The sequence below is a fragment of the Anarrhichthys ocellatus genome, unplaced genomic scaffold (assembly GCF_004355925.1).
Source record: "Anarrhichthys ocellatus isolate YVR2014 unplaced genomic scaffold, GSC_Weel_1.0 scaffold18, whole genome shotgun sequence".
Lineage (NCBI taxonomy): Eukaryota > Metazoa > Chordata > Actinopteri > Perciformes > Anarhichadidae > Anarrhichthys > Anarrhichthys ocellatus.
The window spans coordinates 3,060,521-3,086,505 of record NW_022280048.1 but is presented as its reverse complement, the minus strand read 5'-3'; the positions used below and the strand labels follow the sequence as shown (position 1 = coordinate 3,086,505).

The 25,985-nt window shown below is 41.6% G+C and overlaps 1 protein-coding gene across 1 annotated transcript in view; it reads right to left on the bottom strand.

The window, feature by feature from the left end:
* Window positions 1-6,490: 6,490 nt before the first annotated feature.
* fgf11b (fibroblast growth factor 11b) overlaps window positions 6,491-25,985 on the bottom strand; it is a 35,959-nt gene continuing 16,464 nt past the window's right edge. Inside the window, exons 2-5 of the mRNA XM_031857212.1 lie at window positions 23,381-23,491; window positions 22,204-22,307; window positions 13,569-13,767; window positions 6,491-13,467 (exon numbers count right to left, since the gene is read on the bottom strand). Of these exons, the coding sequence (XP_031713072.1) occupies window positions 13,325-13,467; window positions 13,569-13,767; window positions 22,204-22,307; window positions 23,381-23,491 (557 nt within the window). The 3' untranslated portion in view covers window positions 6,491-13,324. The remainder of the gene's footprint in view (window positions 13,468-13,568; window positions 13,768-22,203; window positions 22,308-23,380; window positions 23,492-25,985) is intronic.

Genomic DNA, 25,985 nt, shown 5'->3' with positions numbered 1-25,985 from the left:
AGTCCACATGCGGCATGCAGCAGGCGTGGCTCACGGGCTCTGAGGCTGTTTGGTTAACAGTTATAAGCACGAGTATACCCTGCATCGATGCATCCTGTTGTTAAAACGACATATAGTGCATTTTTCAACCAGCACATCAGATGTGGATACTTTTAACGACATTATCACAGGTTCTACTTGGAAATCAGAGTGTGAGTCAGGGCTTCCCGAGTCTGGTTTAGCTGATCCCTGATCATGTATTGACTCAAGTGTTAATAGAAAGAAAAAGAATGTTTGACTGAAACGTTCCCTGTCAAAGGGAATGAGAAGGACTCGGCCTTTGATCAAGGCATTTTCCTGGTACACCTACTCACTGGTCAATAGAATGTGTTTGTACCAGCCAGCTCTTCTGACTCTGTTTATTATGAGTAACTCTCACTTCCCCTTCACACTCATCTGGTCTAGTGCTTCTCCTGTCAATCATTCATTGGTATGTTTTACTGTCTGTTTTGTAACCATTATTCTCCATCAGAGAGAATTCTGTCTTTATTTATTTCTGATCACGTCAGGACTTAGAGACAAAAGAAAACCTTTCAGTAGAATCCTTCATTAAAGTAAGCACCTTCCTCCTGGCACACTAACAAGGTGGAGATCTAAGAGGCTGGGAGTTTTATTTTCAGGAACACAGCAGCCTGAGGGAGAATCGCTCTCACATCACAGTTTGTTGTCACCAGTTCACTATGACAACATGAGAGGAAATCCCAGGACTTTAATCCCAGTCTTCAGCCGAATAGAGATAAAGCATTGTTCACCATGTCCTGTTGTTTCTCTGTTTTGTTATGTTTTTTTTTTTTTTTTTTTGAGAACTGGATGTTCGAATTTAAATCTGTAACGGTGTAATGGTGATATTTTTAAATTGTGCAGACACATGTGTGACAAACAGGTGTTATTGAGCACCAGCTGATCTCTATGCATGTTATTAGAAACTAAAATGTGCCGTAAAAAAAAAAAGATCACGCACAAGCGAGCCTAACAAGCACGGGCATGTGATTTTCTCACACACTTTTACTCGATTGCATCATAACATCGAACCATATGCAGTGGTAGTCATGTTCAGAAATTACGATGATACTTGCGCAACATTGACACTTCTCAGATTGATACCCACAGTCGCTCGCTGAGTCATCAGATACTGTAGGGAAGACGCAGGAAATATGATGTAAATATTATTTACTTGTCACAAGTTTCTTGACTCGTCAGATGACTCATCTAAATAGAAAACACATGACACTGAATGGAACAATGCACATGTGTTTATTCTGCTTCACAGGGTGTGTCAGCTCTGGGTCAACTGTCAGTCCTCTTCAAACATGTATTTACAATGCTCAAATCCCAGGTCAATAACACAAATACAGTTAGTTTGGTTTTAATGATTTTTACTGCTAAAGTGAATTTGTTCTGAGATTACATTATGTACTGGCAATGTAATTTCATAAAATGGTTCACACTATTTAAAAGATGTTCCCTAGCGACTAATGATATAAAGGTTGATTTGACTGAAATGATTACCTTCCTGTAAATCCTTCCATTAACATCCTTCGATATTTTGAGTCATTGTTTTTTTTCCACTTTGATCAGATGTTTTCCAGTCAGGATTCAACCTCTCTGTCTGACTCTTGAGTATTGATGAGTGTGCATGTTGTATCATGATTCTAGGAAGTCGGCTGTAGGACAAAAGGTGAAGGCAAGGCAAGTATATTTGTATAGCACATTTCAACAACAAGGTAATTCAAAGTGCTTCACATAAAACCATTAATAGCATCAAAACATAAGGCAAAAGTAAAGGAGATTTAAAAACAATTAAGAACATTCATTGAAACATTAAAAACAGTCATTAAAACACCAAAAATCAGTGTAAGAAATAAAATACAGCAGTAAAATGCAGAAATTGATTAATATCCTTGAATCTGGTTCAATTAAAAGCAGCAGCAAACAGAAAAGTCTTCAGTCTTGATTTAAAGGAGCTGAGGGTCTCAGCAGACCTGCAGCTTTCTGGGACTTTGTTCCAGATGTGTGGAGCAGAGAAACTGAATGCTGCTTCTCCATGTTTACTTCTGACTCTGGGAACAGAAAGTAGACCGGTCCCAGGCGACCTGGGGGGTCGGGATGGTTCATAAGGTAGCAGCAGATCAGAGATGTATTTTGGCCCTAAACCATTCAGTGCTTTATAAACCAACAGCAGGATTTTAAAGTCAATACTTTGTTGGACAGGAAGCCAGTGCAAAGACCTCAGGACTGGAGTGATGTGATCCACTTTCTTGGTCTTAGTGAGGACTCGAGCTGCAGCGTTCTGAATCAGCTGCAGTTTTCTGATTTCTGATGGCAGCATTGAAGAGCAATGCTGCCACCTGGTGGATACTGTGAGTATAAAACAAAGATACAAACTGCCATTTTAGCTCTTTGGCCGAATAACTAGCATCATATATGCTTGTTTACTCATTCTGTACAAATGGAGCAGACAACCACGTTCAAGGGAAATTTCAGGTGGATTTCTAAAATAATATATTCAACTTTTAAAGTATACACTCTCATATTAGAAGTGCACAATTATTTTACGGTTAAAATATAAAGAATAGACTTAAGATATAACTGGACGTCATGTGACTGCATTGGGAACTAGTCTGGATAGTTATAGCCTACATGTTCAACCTTGAAAAATAAGATAAAAGATCATTTAAAACCAGAATCAATTTAACATGAATCATATATTGAGCAACGGTTGTTTGTTTGTACAGGAGCTACAAAATCAATTTCAAGCCACAAGAAGCAGCAATACAAACCACAAGGGGTCATTGGGCCACGCATAGTGATGTATTAAAAATAATGCTCCTGTAGAAAAAACAATGGAGGTTGTTCCTTTAATGCTAATATACTTTTTTTGTTCCATTTTGAACCATTACTATCAGTGTTTTACTAAAATGTATTAATTTGAAAAGGTGATGAAATTGTGAATATTGTGAAAGGAGCAAACACATGCTTTCCTCGAATCAGCAGTCTCACTTAAAGTAGTTTTCGCCTGTAAAGAACTACACATATATACTGTAAGCTATGGAACATATCAACAATGATCAGACAGTTAAAAGCATTTGAATTACATCCAAATGTGCATGTATTTAACATTGTCCCTTAACTAGAATTACATTATGTTTAATGGCTTGGTTAAAGCTGCAGCTGTGTTGTGCTTGAGATGATCCACATTGTAGCTAGTATAGATACTCTCTCCATTTATATTCAATTAATCAAATAATGACTGAAACATATATTTCATTATTAAACTCCAAATAAAGATTATTTGTCATTTGCATGATAAAATACCAAAATACTTTTTTCATGATCTCATTTGTCAGTTGTCTTGCTTTGTATTAGTTTCTCATTGATATCTTTTGCTTCAGATCAATTATTGAAACATGATATATCTCCATGTTTGTTACCTTCACCTTCCGGTGACTCGGTTAATCATCTCATGATCGGTTTTCCCATCCATTCGATGTGGTGTTGTTGGCGTTCATATCAATGACGGAGCAGTCGATTGTGTGTCGAAGACATCCAGTGCTCGGGGAAAACATAATTAGATGCAACACATGCACAATAAAACCTCACAAGGTTGTGATTTTCCCACGTCAGTTCAAATTTAGCATGTAGATGCCTTGAACGGGAAACATGGGCATGCTGAGGGTAATTGGTTCCTCCAGCTATCGTGAGAACTATATTTGGTTTAATGCCTTAATCCTTATTTGCCGCATTAAGAAATATAATGCTCCATTCAGCCTGAGCGCAGACTGCTCCTCTCTGTGTGGGTTTGCTGAGAGTAATCTTATAGAAATGCGCGAGTCATGCTTCCACGAGATTTGAGATGTCCCAGTAAAGCGCGGGGAGGATGAGAGGAGGAAACGGGAATGTCTGACCCGGGCTGAGGCCACGTCTGAAAGGGGGGGGGGGGGGGGCTCGTTGCGAAAGTCAGCGACAACCCGGGGCGGCTCACAATAATCTCCCGGATCACATGCTGTTCAACTTCAGCTTGTTCTGGAGAATGACTCTTAGCTTAATTATCCCAGTCGGTGGGACACGAGCCATCATCCGTTTACCACGGTTATCGCCGAGACACTGTAACGTCTAATTGACTGCTGGGTTGTGAACTGGAAGTAATTGCAGCTATTCATCCCTCTGATGTGTTTTGATTAAATAATCTTGGTGCTTTGAAAAGACAGACGATCCTTCAGACGGATGTGAGTTTGTTAGTCTCAGACCAGATGAACACTGTGTAATGTCTGCAGATTCACATCAACGTTTTTCATGCGTCTTCATGCTTAATGTTACCTCGTCATGCTTCACGTGGAATCACCTGACGGATGACCTGTGTTTGTGTTCAGAGATTTGTGTTACTACTATAAAGCTTTAATGTCATGGTTGAAGAGGGGATGCAAAGAGGGGTGAGTGATGGTGGTGTGAAAGGTCATGTGCCAGATTTAAGCCCGCTTTTTAAAGATGACGGAAAACCTCCCAAGACCACAGCGGGCGCAATTAGCTTTAATAAATAAAATCATCTATTAAATGTGATTTTGTAGGGTTTTACTTCTAGCTACCCTGTTCAAAGAGAGTCCGATAAGCTTAACGAGGCCGTTTTTGATGTCGCTGCATGACACTTGAAAACCTTCTATAAATAAACCCCCATTGTTCCACAAGTACTGCCAGGCAGTACACAACACTGCACATAAATATCTAATTAAGAAGGGGGAAAACAACATATCAGGAGGCTTCCATCCCCTCCGTTGATTTGAGCATGTTGGGGAATTGGGAATCGCGGGGTTTGCCGGTTCAAGTACCCACAAGGACTAAGTACAGAGTGGGGACTGGCCAAGGTGCCTTTGAGCAAGGAACCGAACTGCTGCCCATGGAGTGAGGCTCTGACATCTCTATACGTAATGCATGTGTATAGGTCCTGTTTGTGCATGTGTGTATTTGGGACTGTATGTGTGAATATCAGTGAAAAAAAAAAAAAAAAAATATATATATATATATATATAGCAACACAGGGATTGTGGGATTAATAAAGTATACATTATTATATGCGCTGTCATGGAAGCAGGATCCCCAGAAGAGGCGTCTTCAGGCCGGGATCAAACGGGTGAAATTTAGAAAAGAGCCCTCCGCCACTTGGTGGCGCTGCCAGACGCACATGTTTTAATCTTGTATATTCAGATTACGGCGGGCTAATCAAACCCAAATTGGTGGAAAGAAAGCACAGAATTGGTAAAACTATTTTGAAAGGAAGTAAACAACAACAGCCTACGACTGAGGAGGATGGTGAAAGCGCACAGTTTGAGGACAAACGGCGAGGAGCTGTTTGTGATATGTAACGTTCACGGGCCTCACTCAGTGACAGGACTTTGGAGTTGCTACTATCTTAATAAAGATAGCCCTGCAATGAACAGTGACCCTAAAGAAGGAATCAACTGTCCTGTGAAACCAGCCGGTTTGACCTACATGTAGCCAGTTCATCATTGTGTCATCATTTATTCGGGATGTATCACGGCAGGATACTTCCACGCAGAGAAGGAGCACCTGGTTTAAAGGTAAGAAAGCCTGCCCTGCTGCTCGGTGCTATAATGTTTGGAGGGAGCTGGTTTTATTAGCAGTGCGCCACAGGTTGTATAACCAATGCTTTGCCAATTTGTGACGGTTTACTGTAAGTGCATGACATGCAGGTGCTTGTTCGTGTAATTGAGGTTTGACAGAGGTGGTTGGTTTGGATGGTAAACACTTCCTCTTAATTTATCTTTAAAGAAAAAAACTCATTGATGTGAAGTTTTCTCTGCCTCCTTTGATCCTCTTTTGCAGCTGAAAAGGTTTGTCTTCCACTGATAAAATCTGACGCATGTAGGTGTTGATGAGTGAAATTTTGCATATAAATAATGCAGGACTGTAATATTATTGTTTGTGCTTTTGGATTAGATATCTAGATGTACACATGGTGTGATTTATTTTCCCCACTGTGTGTGGTTTGTACAAAGGCCTCTGTAGTCTTAGTCTGTGGTGGATCACAACCTCACCTCATTCTATCCAACTTTGAGATGAAGTGAGCGTTAGAAAAGCTGAAGTTTGTGTGGATCAACTATAGTTGTGAGCAGGTTTAAAAACAGGCCATTCTCAGTTTTACATTGCTCACAATTGATAGTATAGATACTGTATTTATGGTGTGACTTGGTTTTATTCTATTGTTACAATACAATTGCCTGCTGCGCCAAACCTACCACGCCGTCTCTTAGCTCTGCTTGGACCTGTAGCCACTTATTTCAAAAAAACGCTGACACACTTTCTAATACGTGTAAATATGCAGATTACCCAACGGTGCCCCAAAGAGGAAACTAATACAGCATTCAAGGCACTTTAAAGGAAATGGGGGGTGAAAAAGACGACAAAACATCATCGGGCACTGCAGTGCTTACAATCATACAAATATATTGTTATTTTATTGAATAATATTCAAGAATAAGACATCTCCTTTCAATTCATGTAGGAGTTATTGTAGAAATGTACACAGGTCTGATGGCAAACACGGAGAGAGGGTGAATCGAGGGCTTGTGTCTGTAGATACCGAGAGGGAGTCATCCCCGATGAGCCGAAGAACAGTGACGTGTGCATGCTTTGCAAAAAAAGATTCCCTTTGTCAGTCGAGACAATTAGCAGTTATTTGTAGCCTGCAAATCCTGATTGTAGTTTGTTAGCCTGTTGAATTAGTTTCCCTTCCTTGAGTGCAGGCTGGTAGTTCTCATTGCATATTGCTGGTCTTTATTCCCGTTTGCTGCTTCCCGAAGTGGTCAAAAAAGCCAGTACGTTGCCTAGCCCCTTGCTTTGGCTCTTATTGTAAGGAGTCCAACATGTGTCTAAATCCCTGGTGACACTCGGGAAGTGCCTGAGGATTCAGGCCTTCTCTCTGTGGCTAATCTGTGCCAAGGCCCATTTTTATTTATGGCTTTTTTTTTCTGTTGTTCTTTTTCTTCTTCTTTTTTTTATATGGAAGACAAGAAGATCTGAGTTAAAACAAGAGTCCATAGGAGTAGGAGAGAGAGGTTTGAGGGAACTTCCTGGAAGACTTGCGTGACCGTAACTCTGAGACCACCAGGGTCATTGCTGTGTAGGACAGGACTCATATTGGCTTAAGGTTGTAATCCTGCTGTTTTCACTTGAATACATTGCATCTTTCACAAACACACAACTCAGTCGCACAGTGGGATTCAGTTTGGGTTCAGTTCACTCGTTGGGGCGGTTAAAACAGTGCCGACCGAAGACAAAAACACACCACATATGGAGGGACATTTGGACAGCAACAATAATTCTTACTCCTTCTGAGGAGTCTGCATTAAAAAAGGAAACATGACAAGGTAGCAACAACTGAAAGATAGTAAAGAAAAATCATAAACACAGATTATTTCAATACATTTCTGAAAAGAATAGCACTGACATAGTACATCAGATAAATACTAATTGTATTATTGACATAACATACATGTAAACTGGCAGTACATTTAGGTTGTGTTGTCTGGAAGCATGCTGCTACATTGTATAGAGATCAAGATCTTATTTAATTAGGTGAGTATCATGCTTTCAATATTTAATACTTCTGAACTGTGAGCACGGCACACATCCATTCTGTACTCTAATTTGAGGACTGATTTATCTTTTCTTTTTTTTTATGGGGTTTTGGTTATTCATTTGCAGAAAAAAGATAATATCCATAATTTCTAATCCCACTTAGGTTTTTCAAGGTTTTTGCCGAAGAAAAAACAAACAGTATTTCCTATTGCTAAGCAGAATTCTGTTCATCAAATGTAATGTTAAACGGTACGGAATACTGTTGAGTACCATCAGTAACTAGCAGTGACATTTTCGTTTTAATAAATAAAACCGTTCAATAGGAGAGCACCAATCAAGTGTCAGCAGCTGTCGCATTTGGAAGTGTTGCACATAAAGCATAACAAGGCATTGTAACCACATCAGGAATCCATTATACTAGTTATCACATCACGGCCTGATGTAAACAACAGGACCTCATTATAAATTGTATGAAAATGTTAGTGTTGTATCTCAGCACAGTAAAGCAGCTTTGAGTGTGATTGGATTGATGTTCAGAAAGTATGCCTACAAACCACACAGTGTTTCTTTGTGCCCCTCATTAACAGCGTCACCTTTTAGCAACCAAGTGCTTCCACTTACACACAGATTCTCTCTACAATAGGACAATTTGCATGGTGAATATCTCAGTATGCAATATGGTTAGAGCACGTCAGCAGCAGTATTTGGGACGATGTACCCGACTGCAAATAACTGATTGAACACAATATTAGAATATAATGTTGGAATGAACTGTGATTTTGGACAGTGACGAGCTTCTGTGTGATTACAAAGAGTCTGTTTTTTAAGTTGGATCTTTATGAGAATAGCTTCGGGTCATTCACAAAAGGACCAGAGCATCATTTGAAGTTTTCTAAATTCTTGCCTCTTTAGTTAAAAAAAAAACAAGAAAGACAATAATAAAACCATGCGCTTGATAAATTAAAAGATACATGGCTCGGAATGGTCTCGTGTTGCACACATTCATTTATGCTACAACGGAGCATGGTATTGCGATACTGTATTCAGTGTGATTCAAAGCGCCTTTTCGGCTCTTTGTAATACACTTCAGATCAAATGCTAGCAAGGATTGTTCCCAAAAATGTCCGTGGATGTTGGTAGCTGTTGCACAGTGCAATAAAAGCTTTAAATCTCTGCTGCACTGCTCAAACATAAACATGGGTGATGATGACTTAGCTGCAGTTTAATATCCATTATTGCCTGTTATTCCCACTAACTGTTATTAGGGGGGGAGTTCCCTGTTTCTTTGTTGTGATCTCTTACGAATCTTCTAACTTTTAAACGCTCCAATCAAAGCGTTGCTTGTAAGGTGCAATGTTCCTCACGCTCTCCAAAGACTACTGCCTTGACTACTACCTTTAGCAGATACGTGTGTCAGAGGATAGCATGGCTGCTGATTCTCACACTGTTTCAAACAAGAGGACACTGTCTCTGTCAGTGTAGAAAAAAACCCTTCCGTTGTCGCCCAACTGCATTCTTTGTTGAGTTCACAGTTAGGAAATCAAACAGCAGCCCTCTGAGTTCATTATGAGCAAATGGATTTTGCTGTCTCTGGCAGACCTTGGGGAATTTTTTTCTGCACCCATCGCAGGGTGGCTGTTCTCTCGTTTGTGTTTTATTGAGTCTATCGATCATTGTTTCAATCTCCTGCCCTTTCCTTTCCTCCTTGCCTATTTGTCTTGTCTTATCTTACTCTTAATCATAGATGCACACGCACAGACACACACACACACACACACACACACACACACACACACACACACACAGAGACACACAGACTTTACAGGCACACTGTTAGTATATACACCTACACAGACAATGTTGAAAAGAAAGTGAATGGGCTGTAGATTCTGTAGGCTGTGGTTAAAGAGAGCCGTGTAGGAAAGGCATTACCACTTTAAATCTCTCATGCGTGGGCACATAAACCACATTTGTGTTTTCTATTTTCCATGTCGACACCTCGCCGTTGGCTTTTCAAGGTAAACGCATATTCACATAATCCTTTCTGACATCTTACATAACATCGAGCTAGCCTTTTCTGTCTACCTCACATGAACAATTTATCCCATAACTTTTACATTCAAGAGCAGAGCTGGTTTCACTTAACGGCTGCATTAAAGTTCTACTTTCTGTTCCCGCCGCCGCACTAACTTCTCCAAACCTCCCGACATCCTTTGCTTCACATTCATCGTAAAAAACGTCCTGTTCTCTTGAGATCTTCCTGTCCTACATTCTACTTCGTTCTTTACTTAACATTCAACATCGGACTACTTAACATTCTCTGTTCCTGTCTGTCCACCTGCAGTTTCACCATCGCACAACTTACTGTGGCATTCTTCAGTATTAGGATAGTAAGGACTGGTCGCATTTTGGGACAGAAACCTATGGAGGATTTGGATCCCTCTGATGTTTAACATGATAAAGTGAGAATTAAATCATGGTGAGTGTTAAGTCCATTAGTTCAATTACTCTCTATCCTCTTTAATGTAAAGTAGAGCAGCAACAATTAGTCTATAAGTTAATGAAAATAGATTAATTGTCATTTTTCAAGCACAAATGTTGCAACAAATGACGTCAATCTAGGGACTATAACGGGCAATTCTTGTTACATTTATTAGACAAAACGATTAACTAAGAAAAATGATAAGCAGATGAATTGATAATGGAAGTAAATATAAGATGCAGCTCTACTATGTAAACCAAGAGGGGAAAAAAGTGCAATATTTCCTTGCTGTCACTCACTCACTGCTTTGCGCCTCCAAATACTTTCTTTTTATAGAGCGGACTTATGCTCAACTTTGAAATGTGATCTGGCATGAAGAAGCTCCCAGATGGAATACGCAAACATTGAAAACTGTATGAGTAGTGATGGCTAAAATAAGCCTTCAGCATTGTATGCTGCATGCTGTGCACACACTTTGATATCGTACAGTGGTTAGCAATGCACCGTTGGAAATCATTCTAGGCTGTACCAAATTCACCGGGGAGAGGGTAGCGCCGGCTTGTCAAAAATAGAGATTTGTAGGTCTACAATGCAAAATCTGCTACAAGGACAAAATATCCAAATTTGTACTGAACGATATTCCTCCTGGAAAAGCCCAGAAAATTAAAGACTTAATGAAAAAATGCAAAGCTCTCCAACTCATTTCCTCCATAGACCCCCTATCATAAATAACTCACAGTGCCTTACATGCCTCTTTGTCTTACATTAATTATCACATCCACATGCCGCATAAAACCCTGCCAAGAATCTGGCTTTACTTCACCGCAGAAATTCCTTATCGACATTCCTCAAGAATACACCTGCTAATCCTTCACTCTTTCTAAATAACTGCCTCCATGCGCCGACCTCTTTACAATTCAACACACTGTTTTCCGACTTGCTCTCGCCCTCAGTACAGCACATTCGTAGAGCCTCCGTTTCACATTCTGTACCCTCCTCTTCACATTATGTTGCCATTAAAAGTGGAGCACATCCCAATGCTTTGAACCTCCAAGAGATTATCTGTGATTGTTAGCGACCATATAATGAGCAGTTTTACATTTTGCCCTCCACATCTCCACGGCATTGCTCTTCCTGACATAACAAGGGACTCGCTGCTGTCTGTGTTTGGTCGTGGTATGCATGCAAATTCACGCTTGACTGAACATTGCGGTGACATTTCTTGTACCCTCGGTGGATGACCAGTGCAGGGAGCAACCACAACAGCAGCCAGCGTCAACGTTACAAGCCGAGACCCTGACAGCTCCCATTTAGAAGCCTCAGCTTCTATCAGGTCATTGCATGTTTTTCTAGAATTGCATCTGATTGAGAGACCCAGTGCAAACCAAAAACGTTAGTTAATTGAAATTTATGAAAGTATTAGATCAATGAAGTACCTTACGTGGGTTTTGGATCTCATTGGGTTGCCCAGAGATCCTCCGCCCCCCGCTGTGTTAGAATTTATACATTTCTCTAAAGTCAGTGGAAATGGTACGCAGGACAGATGTTCCCCCAGGTGTCACAGATTCCCAGAAATCAAAGACACAATGTCGTGCCCCTTCTCAAGGACATGGTAGAGGTTACCCGCCATATCTTCTGTATCTATCCTCTGCACTGGCTCTCATTTGCACACAGTGCACCCATACTGTAGAAGACGTGCACACGCATTGGGGTTAAAAACTGCAATCACACCAAAACATTCACTCAGACAACTCATATAACATTTTTTTGAAGGGGCGATTCTTCCAAGGTGATTTGATAAAGCTAGTGAGTGGATAAGCTGCCAGACACCCTCAGAATAACAAGTGCTCCAGCTCAGAGGCTCCTCTGGCTTTGATGTTGGGCTTCAAACCGGGCTTTATGCTGACAGCAGATGCTGAGTGAAGTATACGCTACGGCTCCCTTTTTTCCGGGTGACCGAGTTCAGATCCACCGTGGATTTAAAACATGACCCAGTTGTTAAATGCCGTTTTTGTATTAGTATTATTACAAAGCAATAATAAGTAGTCACCTGGTAGAGAAGAGGGGCTGGAAGGAGGGTGACGCTTACACTCTCAATCATTCACACACACACACACACACACACACACTGAGATTAATCTTCTGGCTTCTTCGTACAATATTGCTCAGGTGTTTAAGACTCTGGAGTAAAAACTTTATATGTTCTATTTTATGGCTCATCTTCCCAGGAAGAACAGTATTTTATATATATAATATTTTTTGTTTTATGTGACACTTATTCAAGCAGTGCCTCTCTTGTGAGCTTCATACATTTTCTATCATACATGTCTTCTGGAATTGTGAAATCCTGATTTGTGTCATCATCATCAGCGCCTTGCTGTTGTTTTGATCTTATGTCTTGAGCGTTGTTATCATCTTAATCATAACAACACGGACAGAGTTTCCGTATCCGTGTCCATTTCCATCCGGGCTGTCAGGAATTTTAATTTTGTAATATAATCAAACAAAAAAAACAAAAAAATGATTCTATTTGCTATTAGCTTTAATGTCATAAACTCTTTAAATATAGCTATAGCTTTCTCACACACTCATTTTGCTGACCTGACCTGACCCAGGATCCCTGCAGATATCTCTCCTCTGTGAGCTGTTTCATCTCACTTTGAGCTTTAGTTGACCTCTGTGATTAGCTTAGCTGTACGGCAGATGGTGGGTGGAAAGCTGGCGGAGCCACACTGTCACCAACTTTAGGGCTGAAGAGGGGGGGGGGTCCAGGGGTGAGGATTATGATGCCGAGTCAGCGCTGGAAAATGCGTGAGTGGTGAATATACAGTACAATAGAGCAGACCGTCGTGAGGGAAGATAAAATTGTCAGTGGGACAAAGAAGCTTGAGCATGACAGAGAAACGAAGGAGACTGTACATCAGGAAGTCACAGGAGGGGACAGAGAAAGAGACAAACAGTGGGGGAGGTGGTCGTAGTTCTGGCTCAGGCCCTGGGCTTCCTGACAGGTGGGGGGGGGGACTCCTCTCTCAGGCTGTCTTGGTTGCTGATGGACCTCTGACCCCTCTATCTCTCAGCATCTCATAGTGCACCTCTGGAAGGAATGTGGTGGCCAGTGAGGGCCGTCCCCCTCAGCCACCCGCAGTGCATAATGGCCGACTGTATTCCCAGTGTCTCTGCTGCTCTTTGTCCCACCCTCAGTCTCCTGTGCTATGACGCATCAGCCTTGGGAGCTTCTTTCCGTCCGTTCTTCTGGGACAGCGAATCTGACTTCTTCACCGTCTTCCGAGGAGGACTCACCGGTTCGGCGGCAGCAGCAAGCTCGTGTAGCGATGGCTCCTTATACATCGCAACTGTGAGACAAAGATAGAAGCTGTTGATTAATAATAAAGGAGGTGATTATTAAGTAAGAAGCTGGTTTAGATTGTTCTTAAGTGTCACAAAGGACACAAACCCTCTATCACTTTAGGCAGGAAGTGTGCTGCTCCTTTGGTCTTCTTTACCCGGTTGCCCTTCATGACCTGGCCATCACGGTTGATACCGATATACCAGGAGCGGCCAGACTGGGTCTGGCGATAGAGCATGGAGGAGTATGTAACGTAGTAGTTCTCAAACACACTCTCCTTGAACTTACACTCCGGAGTGAAGTGCTCCTGAAATGAAATATGGAAATAGGGGAAAGTGGGTGAGAGGTGCATTCGTATTAGCAAATATAGAAAGAGAAGAAAAAGGACGTAAACTGTGAAATATCTTTTATGAGTCTTTGAACATGAACTCCAATGCATGTGAGCACTCATTTGAAAAAACAACAACAACATGTATACAAGAAGTGAAATACATTAGGTGACTGTTTCCTGAAGGGGAAAGATGGATAGAATTATATCTGGACTTTCTTTGAAAGCATGAACATCCTGGTCCTCTGGGAACAGCAAGACATGGATGCCTTCTAAACATGTAGAAATAGCACTAACATCTCTGGTAAACATATCATATTCCCAAAGGAAAAGAGCAGAGAAGATCAAAAGCACTGAAACACTGCCACACCAAAATTAAGTAAGTCTATACACACACACACACACACACGCACACACACTTTACATACTGAACATGTGAAGGAGTAATTCTGACATCAACCTGCAGTGACTGCTTCAGAGGTATCCCAAGTTTAGAAGACTAACTTGCTCTCAACATGGCGACGGCCGAGCCAGCCTGTATGACATTCAGTTTGCTTATTTGGTCCAAATATTGAAGCAAAACTCAAATATATTCAATTTGATATTTTAGAGGAATAAGAAAACCACTTAGATATTAGTGAGTGAATTTTTCCAGTTTTACTTTGAAAAAACCTACTTAAATGTAGCCAATTTATTACATTAAGTTGTTCAAGTTGTTGATTATTCGACCAATCGTTTCAACACTAATTAAAAGACCTTATTTGTTTACCTTATTGGTTAAAAGAAATGGCCTTCATGTGAACTGCTCACAACTCATAGACATCGAAGTCAAGTAGGGGTCATAAATAGACACCGCTTAATTTTAAGGGGTCGCAAACCAAAAAGATTGAGAACCACTAGACTAGCAGGTTTTTTTCAGACTCTTGGTCTGTAGAGACGATAGTAAGATTAATCTCCCTTCATTCCTCCAAAAGAGAATGATCCATTTGTGCTGTCAATTGTCCGAGACTGCTGAATCTGAATGGACATTACAAAATCAAATTAGCAAAACTTGGATCAAATCCAACAGTAGAGCCGGTCGTTGTAAATGATCATGTTCCAGCAGCACGTGCCCTCCCTCTCCATCCTCAACATAAGGACTACTGAACCCTGCATAATGTTGACTGGTGATATTAACCAATAGAGACAGGTATACATCTCTCTTAGTCTCCATCGGGGTCTTGACAGGGTCCTTCCCCTGTCAGAGAGCAAAGCCAATCTGCTGGATTGATTAAGTGAGAGCAGAAATGGCTGAGTGGAGAATTTCTGTGAGACTCGGGATGACAGAAAAGGGCCAACGGATCACGACTTGGCATATACGGGCTTTAACAACGAGCCAAAAGTAGATTGAGAAGGTATAAGAGACCCCCAGCTTCACACTTATCACAGATCATCACCTTTCTCCTTCACACATCCTTTAGCTGAGACTGCAAATCAGGACTTTGTGCCCTTTCTCCGTCTACTCCTGCTCTCGTCCCACCATTAAAATAAAATAAAAAATAAAAAAACAAGCCCCTACCCTTAACTCAACAAACTCTCCCACATCGCAGAGCTATTTCAAGATCCTCTGACAGGTTTGATATCTTCTGCTGTGCTAACACAAAGAGGATGGGATCGATAGATGATCTGCTTCATTCATTATTAATCAGGCCAGAGAGCAAGAAGGGTGGGAAGTGCGCGAGACAGAAGGGGAAAGGTAGGGGAGACAGGAAAAGAGAGCAGAAGTTCGGAGAGGACAGAGGGGTTGCTGGGTAATAGAGGAGATTAAAGATTAAGAGGAGCGAGACCTGCTTCTTTGCATCTCCCCCAGGACCGAAGCTGGGCTGACAAGGGCTTTAGCGTATCATGGTGTGACACTGAATGTCCCTCTGAAAAGAGAACCCATCACTCCAAACAAAATACCCTTCAGCTCAACCTCCGGGATGACTCCAGTGATAACCCCTCTCCCAAGTCACCCTATAATTACCTAAATTAAATCAACTTAAATTAGCCTAATGATAGAACCCACATCCTCTGTATTTCATTCAAGTAGTCTCAAAAGGTATAATATATATACACTGAGAGAGCAGACCAGAAGAAATATTGTCCTGACAATACAAAGACAGACCTTTTTAAAGTAATTTTTCATGAACACCTATACACAAGGGCCAATATACCTGTCCCTGACTGATACAAATATGTCGCTGTGATTTCCCCCCATCTCTGAAGCTCACCTTGAGGCAACCTCCAGAGCTCAGCAGAACTACGGGGACCACCCGGGGGTTAACCAACTGAAGATATCACTCAAACCAACAGATTTACCTGCGCAAATGAATCATTGTTGGGGATGTGTTGAGGGCTGCACATTTTTAAGAGTGATGTGGGAATATATCCTGGACTAGGTGCTCGGACTAGAAAGGAAATAAAAAGCTCTTGCGTCTACCGCGACACATTGAGAGACTTAGGTAGCTTTCCTGCCTCGTGTCTTAAACCAAAAATTTAATTTAAATGAAAGGAGGTGAGGAAAGGTAATATGTAGCATCCGTGCTGAGAATCCCCAAGATGAGAAGAACCTTTTTATGATGCGGAGCAGTGTCCCGACCCCCCCCCCCCCCCCCCCCCCCCCCCACACACACACACACCACCTCCTTCCTCATTCCTCGTGTCTGATTACATCTATTCTACCTGCTTCAGGAAGCCTATAACTCTCCATGCCACCATACCCTGGGATTGCACTCGCCACCAAATAGGGACAGTGAAGTACTAACAATACACACTCAAAGGGCAGATTTCCTTCAATCCGACTGATGTCTTTCCCTGCATTCAATTAGGATACAAGAAGAGGAAAGTTGTGACTAAAAAGATAGAGGATACTTGAATCCTCTCATTTCATCGGGCATGCACAAGCATTAAATACAAACTGATGCCTCTGAAAATTTTATGTCTAGGCCTACTTCTGGATTTCAAAAACATGTTTTAGCATTTCTGATGTGCAGTCCCCTATTTAGACAGCAGGGGTCACAGTGTCATACAGGCTTCTATTCTCTCTATCTATTGACTGTCCCATCAGGTCTCACGGTAATCTACAGGAAGCTGTGAAATCTGCAGTAATCCCACAGTTTTTCCACAGAACTGCATTACTTCTGCAGCGACCCACTCGCATGGCAACGTGAAATGTAAAGCTCATTCACAACAATCCTCATGCACCTAATCCACGTGTGTGTGTGTGTGTGTGTGTGTGTGTGTGTGTGTGTGTGCGTTTGAGTGTATGCAATGCAGAACACCACCAGCAGGGCATGTTGCTGATGTTGTTGTCACACCAGATGTAGCTGCACTCCGACACACCACGTAACATAAGTCAATAGGGCATAGACGCGCTTATTTAGAGGGGTTTAAAGAGGATGAGACCGGCAGTTAATACCGTCTAGCAAAACACACGCAGCGTCCGTCTGTAATGCTTCATGATCGCCCATTGAGGCCCACGTGGCGAGTGCCTCTGCAGCGTTGACTGACAGATGAAAGGCCCCTGTCAATATAATGTAGCTGAGAGAGGAATGAGTAAGATGGGACACAAAGAAATGGTGGTCATCAAAACACAAGAACTACGTTGGAGTTTTGGAAGGAGAGCCCCTTGACGAGGAATGCCTACATCAAGAGCCAATCAGAAAGAGTCGTTTTCTTGCTTTCACTGAGCTCTTAATTGGCTGCCTGGCGAAATGTATTGCCCCTATGGTTGCATTTCTGCACGTCATCTGCTTTCTCTTGCTCTGGCCAATTATTCTCTCCGCTACTTTTTCTAATGTCCACATTTTATCCTGTCCTGTGATAAAAGCGGTGCTATCTCTCCCTGCTGCTGTTGTCCTGCATCTCAACGTAATCCTCCCATGAAAAGAATAGAAAGGACACAGCGCCTATAGCTTTTCATCAATAGGTCTCCCGCTCTCTCTTTCTTTATTCCTCTCCTCTGTCTATCTGCCTGTCTTTCTCACGCTCCCTATCGCACACACGCACACACTATAACAGGCCTATACGGATCACAAGCAATAGCGTTTATCGTGCAGTTATCCTTTAAATGTCTCTTTAATTAATGCGTCAAAGGACCGTATGAAGTGTTTGATTGGGTGCTCCCAGGTGAGAGCTGACAACTGTGAGAAAAAACGTGGTGAAATCTTTGCTCGATACAAAACGGCCACAACGATCAATTTAGAGCTCCCTGCGACCACATTTTCACAATGTGACCGCTGCTAAAACCTTATAATAACCATCCATTGCTTTTATTTCCATGTATTCTTGGCAGGGATGTCCCAATCAAGTTGTTTTGGCCCTGATCAGAGTCTGATCTGATACTTATATGTTGATTAAAATATGCATCTGACTCACTGGAATAACAGCTGGAGCCCGCTAAAATCGGACACGCCTCGTTTTTCCCAAGCTGCTTGATCTATACACTGATGGTCCTGGTTCAAAGCTATCATACGTTTAAATTGCTGATCTGATATAAGTGAGTTTAACTGGGAGAACGCGACTCCTGAATTTGACACGACGTGATCAGAGAAGACGTAGTCCATTTGTGATTGTACAGAGGCTGTACAGAGCGCTTTTACCAGAGAAGTTTGCCCTGCCACCAGGTTACTCACAGAATTAACATAAGTTAGCGACAGCTGATATGACCTGCTGTCATTTTAACGAATAAAAGTGACGGACAGCACCCTCTAAAAACAGAGAGAAGCTCCTATACCTGAATGTTGTGTACGCTGCTCTGCGCTAATGAGGAAGAGGGAGAAGAGATTAAAGATTCCTTAGCATCTTGAGTTAAGTGAATCTCTGTATTTTTCCAACCTCTCTGTCTAAACCCACTGGTGCGCCCAAATATTTTTTTTTACATCACACACTCAAATTTGCTTTGATATAATAAAGGAGAGCAGCACTGCATCACTAAGCGGGCGAGGTAAACAAAAGCGCAATACAAACAGTGAAATAAAAAGTTTAATCGGCTCCATTTTAGCTGATACTGATCCTTTAAAATATGTCTGGATGAGGGACATCGCATTCTTGGCATTTATCGTCCAATCTGACGTGCCTCAAAATTGATATCGTAGAGTCTAATACAGATTGCAAGAAAGATTTTTGTCATGCGTTTCATTTCGATTATTTTAGGTTATTGCATTTGTCAGAGACCAGGTACAAACACACAATAATCTCACTCAAGGAAATGAGATGTGCTGTAGCAACTAGCTAAATTCCATCTTCAGTTCCTGACATTTAAAATGTGCACAAACACCTGCATGAAGGAACCAAATATTTACAACAACAAGCAAAGCCCATGTCTAAATCCTGATTGGCACAAGAACTGCTTCTGTGAGACAGCCTCCTTCAACACTCTCTCTCTCTCTCTCTCTCTCTCTCTCTCTCTCTCTCTCTCTCTCTCTCTCTCTCTCTTTCTCTCTCTCTCTCTCTCTCTCTCTCTCTCTCTCTCTTACTCTCTTTCTGTCTATGAGGAGTTTTCCAGAACACATAGATTATAAAATGGGGCACGAATGAGCCAAGCTCTATTTTTATATCAGGATCAGCCATTTCCTGTTGTCACCTACAGGTAATGAGGTTGAGATTTATGTGTAAGACAAGGCAGCAGTGGACTTAGTCTGCTTGTTATAGAGCCTGGCTCCGCGACCTGGACACTGTGTGTCTGTCTGTGTGTGTGTGTGTGTGTGTGTGTGTGTATGTGTGTGTGTGTGTGCGTGCAGGGGACATGTGAGAGGGATTCAAGGAAAACCTGTGAGTTATTCAGGGGAAAGAAACATAATTGCCACCATTAAGCATGCAGAAGTGGCAGTCTATGCAAGAACATGAGAAAAAAGCTGCAAGGAAGCGACTCGTCACACTGTCGGTCACCTCGTGAGTGACAGTGATGAACATATTTATCGTAAATGAAAACATTCCACGTGTGCGTCCACGCACACTCTTTGCAGGCTTTTAACTGTAAAAGCAAATATGAACACCGGTGTGTATAAAGGGCCATACCGTGCCACCTGCACTCCCTCCTGCAGCAGCAAATTAGCACATCAGACACAGTATAGGGAACAATATGCGGTCATAAAATCAAACACGCTTGATGTTACACAAGAAGACAGCTGTTCTGCTGCGCTGCACTTATACCGACAATGTCGCTGTACGTGTGTGTTTTGGAGAGAGGAATTTTCTCTGAGAAAGGTCAGTGGTAGGATGCAGTGCAGCTATTGACATGGCGCTGAGGAAATCCCTTCTCCTCTCTGCTCACAGAGGCAGGGCACCAAAGTCTAATGCATTAATCAGGGGCTCTGCTGGAACCAACACACAGATGACCTCTAAAGAGCACATATTTATACAGGGGCACTGACATTTATTGTTACATCTCCACTAAACTCTGCAACAGCATGCTCTTGTATTATCCTCTGATATTTTTATTCATATAAAGTATGTATATGGTATACATATGTGTGTTATCTGTGTGTGTTTCAAGAGGAACAATCGAGTGAGGACATAATATCAACACGGGTAGAATTATCAAAATATTTCACACAATCCAACTTATTTTACTGTAGGTATTCTGGCCCCATTCTTTTTAGGGCTGTAACGATAGACTGCTTTCTGAGCCTGGTCAGTGAGATTTATAGCAACATGTGTATTACTTGATTGCTATTGTGCTGTTGGCTTATACAGAACTGGATAGACGACAAGTGAATCGTAAATTTCCCGTAACAGCTTTGTAACAGTAGTTGTTTGTCATGGGGATGTGAGCAGTGTTATGAGCACTGCTCAGGGTGCTGATCAGAGTAAGCAGCTCCACTAGTTGCAGAGGATGGGCTTCTACACTTCCTTTGCTAAAAGATTTAATGGTTATACATGATCTTAATGGTTTGGGCCATTTTATCTCGCTAAACTTAAAGCCACGTTGCAAGCGCTGTCCAAGGTGCTGATCAGACTGTGTGCTCTAAAGCTGGCTCCAGCGCTGTCCTAAGCAATGATCAGAGCACATGCTGGGATTAGCACTGTCCAGTGAGTGCACAAGGGTTTTCACCAGAATTACAGCTTGCAGCTTACTCCTGAAACTGGCTGAAAATGAAGACAATGCCTTCTGCTAATATAATAGCATGTCTCTCGATTGCAAGTTGTAGATTGTGTCTGGTGGTAAATAAACTGAATATATCAATTTGCCACTTATACTGTATGAAGCCCTGATGGCTAATTGACGGATATCCCTCTGACACTTTGTTAGACAGACTTTAAATGATACTTAAGAAGTGCTTTGCAGCATTGACTAAATTGGATAAAACTAGTTGTTGTATACTGACACTCTGTCATGGGTCTTACACATCAAACAGTTCAGCTATACATAATGCTGTCTCCTGGTCACCTGGAACTGGTGTAATGTATATTAATGTAATAATTCAATCAGTCAAAGTTTTTTGAGATTTTGCACCTGTTAAATCTCAAAAAACAACAACTAAATAAATGTAACATACTTACCACTTTCCCAACTGCCTGGACCCTAAATCTGTCAATAGTTTGTGTACTCAAGAGACCCCAGATTATCCAACAGTTTTACACCCACAGTCCATTTTTCCCTCCATGTCTTTCCCGAAAATAATTGGAATATTAATGTAAAAACTCTTAAGGCGTATCACCCTGGCTTTCACTCCCCGTCTCACTATAACCAGGTTTCCATCCAAATTTATTGCAGATTTTAACCAAATTTTGAGAAAAGAAGCAGAAGCTTTTGTTGACGTCATGCTTTATGTACGTCTTCATTTATTCGGTCAATCTGTTTCCATTGCACGATGATGCATTTAGTTTTTTTATTGATACACCAACATTTCCAAGTGTAAAAACTTTTAGGCAATATTTATTACAAGATTTCTTTTTAAATTTTACGTGTTTCCACTTTTTTTATCCGCTAATTGAAAATGCACACAAAAACTGGAAAAAATTCTCCTTCATACATTCATGCACACTTAAACATGCACTCACAACTATGTGTAAAGCACACATACTGTATACATGCATCACATACTATAGCTTATTAAACTGGTAAAATGTTTTATATTCACATATTATATTGGCGCGCTAACCATCCGTGCAAGTCTGGACGAATCTGAAGTGTTTGAGATAGTAAGTGAGTTTTAGTGGGATGCATGTGTTTGGGAAGTACTGAGCATACAACTATATTAATTGGACTTGGATTATACTGCAAGAGTCGTGTGAATTTGTAAGCGGGTGTTTTGATATTGTGTTGCTGTTGTTAAATGCAGCCCCAATTTGCTTCAATTCATCAGACTTTTCTCCATATTTTGTCTCTTCGTTCATCCACTCATTACTAGCTAAAACCAGAGCAATCTTAACCCGTAGGGGTGTACTCACCGAGGTATAGAGGTATCCCTCACTGTTCATGGCGAGGTATAATCCTGTCTTTGCCCCCTGTATTGCAACAATCCGCAGTCCCACTGGTATTAAGTTGAACTGTGCTGAATTGGGGAATAAAGTGGGAGAGATAGGGCACGACAAAGACAGAGAGAAAAAAAGAAAATCAAACTGTAGTACTGTGTAGCAACAGAGTTTGCTTTTTTGTCTTTATCGTATGGCTGAATGGTTGCACTCTCACTGCTGATGATATATCTCTCTTAAGCACAAATATTGTGACTCCTCAGAGTTTATGTTATGCCAACACAACACTACATCACCTTCGCCATGATTTACACTGCCTCAAGAAATGGAGCTTAGAGCAGAGGTAGATATACAGTATATGGGTTGATTAAACTACTCTGAACCTGCTACAATAAAAGAGACAACTCATCAATAAATGATTTATGTTGTTCAATAAATACAATTTTCGATCTTAAAAATCTGCCCTATTCAAATTACAGTCTGAAAAAGGGCCCATGAAGGTCAAATAGAGATATAGAAAGACCTGATACCAGGAAGAGAACACCGCATAGTTTCTGATCTGAAAGCCACAATTAGATTGCAAAAGGTCAGGATGAACATTCACATCATCTCAATGGTGGCAGTATGTCACTTGGAAGCACTCAGGTAGCAGCTTTTGTGATTTATAAACTTCAACGTTTCAAATCCAATCGCTATCTGTGATTTGAAACCCAGTGTAGATGGCCTGTAAGGACGAGCACATATATCAAGCATTTCTGCATATGAGCAAGGGCCCATTAACTTACCAAAGTTTGGCAGTTTGACGGGATGTTCCTTCCCATTAAAAGACTAAAATAACGGTACAAATTGGAACAAATTTAGACATGAGCTGACAAAATCCTAACTTTTGCTTTGACTCTTCAGCCACAGGAACATATAGCACAGTGTGACACCTGCTGTTAAGCTCAGTTTGTAAAGTACAGCATTAACTTTGCCAACGTTTGAGATTTGGCTACCGATGGGGTCATGAGCTGTTCCATATATGAGCTATACAATGGTTAAAACTGCAGGGGTTGCATGCGTTCTATCCAATACCGCTGTGAATAAATTGTCTGTCATTAGACAACATGGCCACAAGCAAAGACATGTTGGCTATAGGCGGAAACACACTCACAAAATGAGCTGCTTTCATCCCTCGTGCTGTCCATGGTGCCATCAGGCTGCATCTGCAGGTAGTATCCATGTTGGCTGTATAGCCGAGTAACAATGCCTTTCAGCTGTGGCTCTGCAAGGGAGCACAGGAAAACAACATTATATTAGACCGGTGCCAACGCTAGAGGTTAGGAGCAGAAAGGACATTCACTGATTTACTGAACCTGGAAAAGGAAAGGGTTTGTCAAATATTTCACTGAGCTCAGAGGAGTTTTACTTTGTGCAATACCTGAAGTTAGAAGATGGTAATGTTTAATATCTAAAACTTTGGATCATTGGATGGATTGCATTGAACAGACATTCATAGTCTCCAGAGGATAAATCCTCATCAATTTGGTGATCCACTGTCTTTTTGTCCAGTGCCACAATCACGTCAGAATTCAAATGTTCCCAATACAGCTACAGAATTGATGACGTTATCATTATCCTCAATTGTTGTTGAGTGATAGTGATAATGTACAAACATTATACCCGCCACACATCAGCATGCTAGCATTGTCATTGTGAGCATGTTAGCATGCTGACGCTACTGAATGCAGCCTGACATGCCGTTCTACTCGTATCATACCATCAACCAGTGTCAAACTGGTCTAGAAACGTTACATACAAGACGTGTGATCTCATACAGTGTCAGTATGGGTTTATGTAACACCATTCTCCTCCTTCATTTCCAGTATATGAATAACAAAAGCATTTAAGAAATCAAGACCCACGAAAGGCCTATTGAGCATCAATGTAACGCCTTTAGGGAGTTTTACCAGGAGGGAAGATGCCTGGCAGAACAGATTATGATTGATCTCTGATATCATTAACATAATAGAGGAATACTTATCCAACATTAAAACACTTCACAGTCCTACAAAAGAAAAGAATACAGCTATTTATATTGTATAATTCTTGTCAGAGATTTTTCTCTCGAGGATAGAAAATGTAAAAAATAAAAAATAGAGAGTTTAGGCTTTCAGTATGTCTTAATTAGTGAATTGTCTTAATTAGTGAATTGCCCAAGGTACATTTTTGGACTTATTCCTAATACTAATACTGGGAATGCCTAACATACAATGAATCTAAATTCTGTAGCAGCTTGTAATTCAACTCATGAATAAAATGCATGTATAACATAAGCTGTAAGGAACCGTTTACTTGTTACTTGTGGTATTTTTAGGACGAGCTGGGGTCATCAGAGGATGAAGTCAATTGGGAGAGTTGGTCGGTCTCCCACTAAATAAAATATATATAATCAAGGGGGCTGGGTGGTGGAGGGTGATAGAGAGATTGAATGTTTCATTAGTGGAGTCCCCGCAGCCTACTTTGCGTTCATTTAAGAAACAGACAGAATCTTTGCAGCAGCTCTCAGACAACACTAGAGCCACCCTCAATTACGCGAAGCACTCTCTCTGCGTTGAGGAAATCTAAATTGTCTCCTGAGCGCAGCACCTCTCCGCCTCGGCCAGGCTACTCCAACTGCAAGGAGAACCCCGCAGGTCCCCTGACTTAGATGAAAGCTCAGTCAGTGAACTGACCAGTCTCCTTCGATGCAGCCTTTAAAAAATGGAGATGGAAACATGAATGAAGGAGCCGTTCCTGACAGAGCCTCTGGAGGATTTAGGGCCATCTGGGAGCTTCCCCTGCTGCTAAACCTCGGCCATGTCCTCACACACATTCCCCAGGAAAGGGGCCCAGGGCACTGCGCAATCTGCCCGTCTTCTCGGACTGGCACAGGAAGCAAGAGAGTGCCAGAGGATGCAGGGAGGAGATCTGTAAGACTATGTCCCAGAGGAAGTGTGCCAGGGTTGAGGCATCAGTGAAAGTGTGACCTACTCCCATTGTTACATGCAAGCATCTGCAGCGCTCTCCCACCCTCTCTCTCTCTCTCTCTCTCTCTCTCTCTCTCTCTCTCTCTCTCTCTTTCAAAGCTGCTTGTCAAAACATTTCAGTATCTCCTACTCCTGCACTTTCTTCTTCGTCTTTATTCCATTTTCCATTCCATTGTCCTTTGAGCTATGTATGCTTTCATCCCACCTAATAACATCACACGTCGTCCAATCAGAGCAGGGGACGCCGTTCGTTACTTGTCCCCACAGATGCGAGACTGGGAGATGAGAGGGCGAGAAAGACAGAGAGGGAGACGGCAGGATCAGGGAGGAGAGGAGTGAGCAGAGGGATGGCAGGGGAACAGAGTGAATGAGATGACACTGTCATTTCATCAAGAGTGACGGCTGTATGTGTGTGCGAGAAAAATAACACATTTAGGCACAACTTCAATAGACAGCTTGTGCAATATGGCTGCAATCAAAACTCCGATGCTTGGCGTCAGGGGCACTAAAACTAATGTTTCACTTAGCAGAGCTGGCTCTAACTTCAAAATCCTCATCCCGACGCACAATAAATACTGATCCAGTGTAATGAAAGTTCCCCAGCAAAAAATATAAAAGTCTGTGTTTTACCGCAGCTGTATTAGAGGTTTCTGGGATGATAAAACACCTCTTGCTCTTGCCACCTTATTACCATACAAATATTGCAACTTTGGACTATTGAGGCCTGAAGTCATGTTTTGTACTCGAGAA